General features: G+C 45.9%; 1 protein-coding gene across 1 annotated transcript in view; it reads left to right on the top strand.

The window, feature by feature from the left end:
- LOC117774667 (stromal interaction molecule 1-like) overlaps nucleotides 1-7,003 on the top strand; it is a 16,019-nt gene extending 9,016 nt beyond the window's left edge. The window contains exons 6-14 of the mRNA XM_034607243.1: nucleotides 721-836; nucleotides 1,320-1,494; nucleotides 2,063-2,240; nucleotides 2,383-2,550; nucleotides 2,687-2,787; nucleotides 3,093-3,328; nucleotides 4,048-4,134; nucleotides 5,276-5,339; nucleotides 6,461-7,003. Of these exons, the coding sequence (XP_034463134.1) occupies nucleotides 721-836; nucleotides 1,320-1,494; nucleotides 2,063-2,240; nucleotides 2,383-2,550; nucleotides 2,687-2,787; nucleotides 3,093-3,328; nucleotides 4,048-4,134; nucleotides 5,276-5,339; nucleotides 6,461-6,842 (1,507 nt within the window). The 3' untranslated portion in view covers nucleotides 6,843-7,003. The remainder of the gene's footprint in view (nucleotides 1-720; nucleotides 837-1,319; nucleotides 1,495-2,062; nucleotides 2,241-2,382; nucleotides 2,551-2,686; nucleotides 2,788-3,092; nucleotides 3,329-4,047; nucleotides 4,135-5,275; nucleotides 5,340-6,460) is intronic.
- Nucleotides 7,004-7,240: the final 237 nt, after the last annotated feature.

The raw sequence follows: 7,240 nt of genomic DNA, 5'->3' as shown, positions 1-7,240 counted from the left end.
CACACACACACACACACACACACACACACACACACACACACACACAGCTTCAGTTTGTAAAAGTCATCGAGGGAAAAACAAAACCTCAGAAGGAAGCAGGAGGAAAACAAGTTTATTTTTTACACTGTGTCTCCAGTGTATAACTGGACGGTGCAGCAGGTGGAGGACTGGCTGCTCATCAGTGTGGAGCTTCCTCAATACACAGAAACCTTCAGGAGGCACCAGCTGGACGGGAAGTCCTTACCCAGGTGACACACTCACACACACACACACACACACACACACACACACACACACACACACACACACACACACTCACACACACACCTGTCCCTGCAAGGATATTCGTTAAAGTTCAGAACAAGTTCAAAGCAAATGTCCCATAATCCTTTGAGAAATTTATTCAACTTTGAGCTGAATGATGATCATGTGACCAGTGTGTTTGGAAGTTTGTTTCCTGACGCCCACAAACCTTATATCTTCATTTTATAGCAGCCTTGACACATAGAACATGTTAATTATACGTTCATTAATGTGTATATATATATATATATATATATATATATAAAGTTTCTCCTGTTCACTGCTGAGGTTTAAACTGACTCTGACTGTCTTGAACAAACCACACAACCATGACAGTGTTTGTGTGAGGCCACTTCCTGTGGAGGTGAAACTGACGAGCCAGTGTGAAACGTGTTGTTCTGTGCCCCCCCCCCCCAGGCTGGCGGTGAAGAACACCACTCTGACCGTGTTGGTGCTGAAGATTTCAGACAGAATTCATTCTCAGAAGCTGCAGCTCAAAGCTCTGGACATTGTTCTGTTCGGACCTCCGCCAGGTACCTGCTCACATGCACATCTATACCTTTACTTTCATTATATATTTGTAACTTTATCGTTCACTAACACACGCACTTTATATATACTGTGTATATGTTTTTACAGTATGTGTATATCTGTGTACAGTAAAAATAAATAAATGTACAGACTGAATAAATAAGTGAAGGTAAAGATGCAGGTTGTAAAAAACATCAGATTTTATTAGAATGATTTTTAGAACTTTCTATGACATCATGTGTTTCACTACACTGGGACATTTATATCAATTATTTAAGTTTTTTTTTCAATTCTTTTTAATATATTTGAAATATTGACATTTTCATGGATTACAATACTGTGTATATTTTATGAGACTGTGACACGTCTTTATGTGTGTGTGTGTGTGTGTGTGTGTGTGTGTGTGTGTGTGTGTGTGTGTGTGTGTGTGTGTGTGTGTGTGTGTGTGTGTGTGTGTGTGTGTGTGTGTGTGTGTGTGTCGTCAGGCCGACAGAGCTGGTGGAAGGACCTGGTTCTGGGCGTGTCCGTCCTGATGGCGCTGTGCGGCTGCTGCTTCGCCTACGTCCAGACCAGGAGGTCCAGAGACGACCTGGAGACGCTGGCGAAGGACCTGGAGGGTCTGCAGAGGGCGGAGCTGAGTCTGCTGGAGCTGCAGGACAAGTGAGACAGAAACTTCTTCTTCTGCTCGGAGAACTGTCTGCTTTAAATGTTAGAGTGTAATGAACCTTTAAAGTGACTGAGGAGGAAATAACTCGTGTGTGTGTGTGTGTGTGTGTGTGTGTGTGTGTGTGTGTGTGTGTGTGTGTGTGTGTGTGTGTGTGTGTGTGTGTGTGTGTGTGTGTGTGTGTGTGTGTGTGTGTGTGTGTGTGTGTGTGTGTGTGAGAAGAAACTTTCTGTCTGAAGTCCTTATATGGTCAAAGAATACACTGCTGCTCTCTCTCTCTCTCTCTCTCTCACACACTCACAAACTCTGTAACACACACGCACACACATTCCTTCATGCTCTGAGTCACAGCACCTCCTGCTGGCACCAACATGATACTGAGGCTTCATTCTTTACTGTGGTATAGCAAGTGTGTGAGTTTGTGTGTGAAGCCCAACTATATTGAATGCCCCCTGGTGGCTGGCTGCAGTATAAATCTGTCTGAAGAACAAACTCAGTGAACGATAAACGTGCGGATGTGACGTGATGAGTGAGCTGTCAGTGACGAGCTGTCGTCTCCGTCAGGCTGCAGCAGGCTCAGGAGGAGCAGCGCTGCGTTCAGGTGGAGAAGGTGAAGGTGGAGGAGGAGCTGAGGAACAAGATCTGCTCGGCCAAACAGGAAGCTCAGCGGCTCCGAGAGCTCCGAGAGGGAACGGAGAACGAGAGGAGCCGACAGAAGTACGCAGAGGAGGAGCTGGAACAGGTGGAGCACACGTCACGTATATCACTGAAACCCTGAGTTACCTGCTGCTGAAGAGAGTGAGTGTGTGTGTGTGCGTGTGCGTGTGCGTGTGCGTGTGCGTGTGTGTGTGCGTGTGTGTGTGTGTGTGCGTGTGCGTGTGCAGGTACGTGTGGCTTTGAAGAAGGCGGAGAGGGAGCTGGAGTCGCGGGTTCACTGGGCTCCTCCGGACGTTCTGCAGAAATGGCTCCAGCTGACGCACGAGGTGGAAGTTCAGTATTATAACATCAAGAAACAGAACGCAGAGAAACAGCTACTGCAGGCCAGGGAGGGGGTGAGGACACACACACACACACACACACACACACACACACACACACACACACACACACACACACACACACACACACACACACACACACGTTCACAGACGCACACAAACACACACAGATGAAGATTTATCGTTTCAGGCAGAGAAGATCAAGAAGAAGAGGAGTTCTCTGTTCGGGACGTTTCACGTCGCTCACAGCTCGTCGCTGGACGACGTCGACCACAAGATCTTGTCGGCCAAGTGGGTGACCTTTGACCTTTGACCCTGAACAAGTACAGTTTGGAATTACTTGCACTTTTATTGTACTTTATATTTGTACAGTTTATATTGAATGTTTTTATATAGATTATAAAAGATTAAACCTATGACCTTTGACCTCATTTAAAAAGTTGCTTTTCAGGTGATCGTTAGTTTCTGAACTTTTTGTTGTATTTTATCAGCTCATCCAGTTTTATTTTGAAAGGTCACAGTTGTCAGATTGATGCTGAGAGATGATTTATCATAGCATTACTTTAAAACGTTCTTCGGTCCGGTGCAACGCTCAGACAGGCGCTGGCGGAGGTGACGGCGGCGTTACGGGAGAAACTCCACCGCTGGCAGCAGATCGAGTCTCTGACTGGTTTCTGTTTGGTCCACAACCCGGGTCTCGGAGCGCTGGCGGCCGCCCTCAACCTGGACCCGTCCTTCCTCGGCCTGCGACCTCCGACCCCGCAGCACCTCCTGCTCTCCGACGACCTCGACGACATGGACGAGGACATCCTGTCTCCTGGGACGCTGCAGTGTGAGTCTACATCAACACACAGCAACAACTTTCTAGCTCCTGACAAACAGATCAGACGACACAGCGAGCAGCAGGTGTGACATCATCAGAGCCACAAACAGGAAGTGCTGAGAGACCGACAGACATGTTGCTTGTCTGAGTCCGAACCACACACTGTAAATAAAGATGGACGACATGGCCGCTCCCTAAAGTGATCGCCCCCTGGTGGGACATGGACCAAACACATCAAAGTAGACGTTAAATAAATACAGGCTGATATTTGTTCAAGTGTGGAGGTTGAGAGCGTGTGTGGGCGGGGCCTCAATACCAGGACTCCACTTCCTGATCACTAAATGACCGTAAATCACATCATCACCACAAGATGGCAGCGTTTTAGTTTTTTTACAGGAGACATGTCGTCGTCTTTATTTACAGTCTGTGGTTTGAACATGTAAAAGTGTAGAGTAGAACTCGTACTTCGTCTCCAAACTGTGACGGAAACGTAGAAAGTTATTTTTATCAAACAGGAGGAAACAGTGAGTTTGTTGGGGACTATTTTCAGCAGCTGATTAATCCACATGTGTTACCGTAGTGATGAGGCACAGAGGAACCTCAGATGCCGACAGGAAAGAGAAATAAATTCTGTGGATTTGCCCTTTAACCCTTTACCTGTTGTCTCCGCCCCCTCCTGTCATTGGTTCCTTTTTCTTGGCGTCTCTCTCTTGATTGGCTCCCTGCAGATGCAGCGTGGCAGATGGACCGGCGAGTGAGCGACCTCTGGCCCCTGAGTGGCATCGCAGACACACAGTCGTCATGGAAACACTCTGGTTGGCCCCTCCCCCCTTCCCATCTGCCCCTCTCTGATTCGTTCATACCTCTGTAACTTTGATCGAGGTTTCCTATTGGTGCTGGAAAACCTGGAAATTAGAAATATTTTGGGGAAAAAATTCTTATTTGATTAAAGGAAAACAAAAGTAGGAAAGAATTCCAGTCTTTATTATTAATGGAACCAAATGTATTGAGTCAATAATATCACTTCCTGCACAGCTCCTATCGTTACATTTCTTCATTGGAAACATTTAAAATGTATTATAAATATGAATCTTCCTTATCAACATATATTATCGTAGTTCTTGGTTTATTATTATTCTTTAGTTTGTTTTTTCACAGCGAAGGAAACAAACAAAATTACCAGGATCGTTTCAAAATCATTTCTGAAGTTTCTTTAAAATTGAATTTGACTCAATGATCCCTGAACTTTTTATTTTCATAAACAGACAATAAACCAATCACAGGCTGCGTTCACGTGAGCGTCTGAGAAGAGTTGAGGATCAGCAAACAAAGCAGCAAACAAAATCTCTGACCTTCAGTTTGTCCTGACTCTTGTTGAGGGTTAAGGACAGAGGACGTCTCACCTTGTTAAAGCCTCTGAGACAAACTGTGATTTGTGAATATGAGACTATACAAATACAATTTGATTGATTGATTGAGGTGTCGGACGTCTGAGTCGGTTTATTTATTAGAAGTTAAAAGCTCCGACAGCAGAGGTGCACGTGAACGCCTCCTCACCTGAGCAGCTCCTCCTCTTCCTCCCTCAGCGTGGTCACACCAGACGAAGCTGGGCGGAGCTTTTCCTCTGCTTCACTCATCATCACCTGCGTTATCGTGCTTCTCTTTACTAACGTCATTCACAGGTTTACAGCTCAAACGTCTCAGCTTCAACGGTTTTAACCAAAAATCTGCTCCGATTTTAAAAAGAAGGAAAAGTTCAGTGTGAAGAAAACGTATCTGGATATTTTATCATAAATGATCATGTTTTTAAAACACGTTCAAACGTCAGAAGCTGATTCGTTTCTGTGCTTCAGAATCACTTTCTTCTTAACATGGAGAAATAAACTGCTTCCTGTCTGTGAGCTGAACTCCCTTTGATTTGACTTTCAAAATAAAAGTTGTTCTACTCTCCTGCAGCTCAGAGTCTGATGCCCTTGCGACAGCGGACGGGAGACCCCGCTCTGATGTTCAGCTCTCAGAGGTTGGTTGAAAGGCGGGGCTTACCTATACAAGAGGGGCGTGGTCTACCCACTTCAACCCGACCTCCCGCAGGCCACGCCCGGCAGAATCGCAGCCGCTCTATTGGCCAGCTGGAGTTCCTCCCCGTGCCATCACCCTCTCTCTCCTCCTCCCTGTCTCACCCCTCCATCAGCCCTCCCTCCTCTCCTTCTGTCCTCCTGCTAACTCCGCCTCCTTGTACACCGAGAGCACCGCCCACATTTCTGCTTTGCTCTTACGATCTTCTCATCTCCACTCTCTGGAGGCGACGTCCAGCCTCCCGCCTGCAGGGGGAGCTGTAACGAACCAGACGCAGTGCTGTCGCTCCGGCAGCTTCGGGTATCTTCTCTCTGCACGACTTTTCCAATGATACTGACGAACTAAAATCTCACGTCACTCACCAAACATTTGATTTGATCTTAATTTATGTTCAAGAACTTCTTTCAAACTTATGTCTGATTCATCATTGTTTTCTTATTTTCGAAATATTAGAAGAAAAAAAATCCCAAGGTCGGAGTTTAGTCAAGTATTTTCTTGAAATTTACATTTAGCTTTTATAAATTATTGAGTGGTCAGGATTTGTGAGTTTATGACTTTTGATCCCTTGTTAATGTTATTTTACACAAATTCCTTGTTGGTTTGGTTTAGTACACGATCCTGATTCTCATTCAAATTTTCTAAATTTGTTCGTTTGCTTTTTTGTTGTTTTTGTTGATAAAATAAGAAAACAATCATGAACGCCACCTTTCATCTTCACCTCGGACATCTTCTGTTCTAACTTCATTCTTAATGTAGAATTCCTTCCATCTTGTGCTTATTGGACTTTTGTTATTGACAGAAATATCTCAACAGCACGATGAGGTTGAGGGAAGATGTTCATCTTCCCCAGAGGAGGAATCCGACTGTTTCTAGCTTCAGCGCTAAGAATAGTTAGCAAGCCAGCTGTTAGCATTTAGCTCTGTGTGTTCAGCCTGAAGAGTCGGGAGTAAAACGTCTGTACGAACTTAAACTGGAACAACAGCTGAAACCATCCAGTTCATGTAATAATCTGTTAGCGACGTTAACGTTAGCTTTTGCTGACATTATTCTCTCTTTCTTCATCAGAGACATTACGAACCGCTCAGACTCTGACTCCTCCCTCCCACTCTCTCCCGGCGAATCTCGATGTCTGTACAGCCTCAAGCCCCTCCTCCTGCCCTCTGGGCTCCACCCCCTGCAGGGTCAGGGCTCTGGGCTCGTCGGAGGCCTGGAGAAGAGCTCCAGCCTCGGGGAGCTGAGGAGCAGCGCTGCCTCCGTCCTCGCCTCCTCCTGCTCCACCCGCTCCCTCTGCATCACGCCAGACCGCCCCGTCGCCTCCTCCTTTGCCTCGTCCTGCTCGTCGGGCAGGAGGAGCCCCGTGGAGGAGGAAGTAGGCGACGAGTCGTCCAGAAGCCGGAGGAGAACCACGTTCAATAAGATCTTTAAGAAGAAGCAGGGACGTTATTGATTCTCAGTTCCAGAAAAAATCCCACAAACCTGCGGAGTCACGATGAGACTTTAACCTTCATCAGAGGAAACATCAGTCGTCTACTTTAACTTTTCTGACATAGTTTGATCTCCGTTAAACTGAGTAAAGATCTGATTCAGACACATGGAGGAGGAGGAGGAGGAGGAGGAGGAGGAGGAGGAGGAGGAGGAGGAGGAGGAGGAGGAGGAGGAGGAGGACTGATGAAGATACAACTCAACTGTTGAGAGACTTTTTCATCTTCTTTCTTTTTCTGTTTGAAGTGAAACTTTGACAAAAGTTTACAATCTTCTCGCCATCGATTTCGAGATAAAGCGATAAAGACATTTAAAACATCTTCTTTGGGAATAATATTCATCTTTATATTTGTGTATTTTCAC

This window comes from Hippoglossus hippoglossus, chromosome 14 (genome assembly GCF_009819705.1).
Source record: "Hippoglossus hippoglossus isolate fHipHip1 chromosome 14, fHipHip1.pri, whole genome shotgun sequence".
Classification (NCBI taxonomy): Eukaryota; Metazoa; Chordata; class Actinopteri; order Pleuronectiformes; family Pleuronectidae; genus Hippoglossus; species Hippoglossus hippoglossus.
This window is presented reverse-complemented; position numbering and strand designations above follow the sequence as displayed.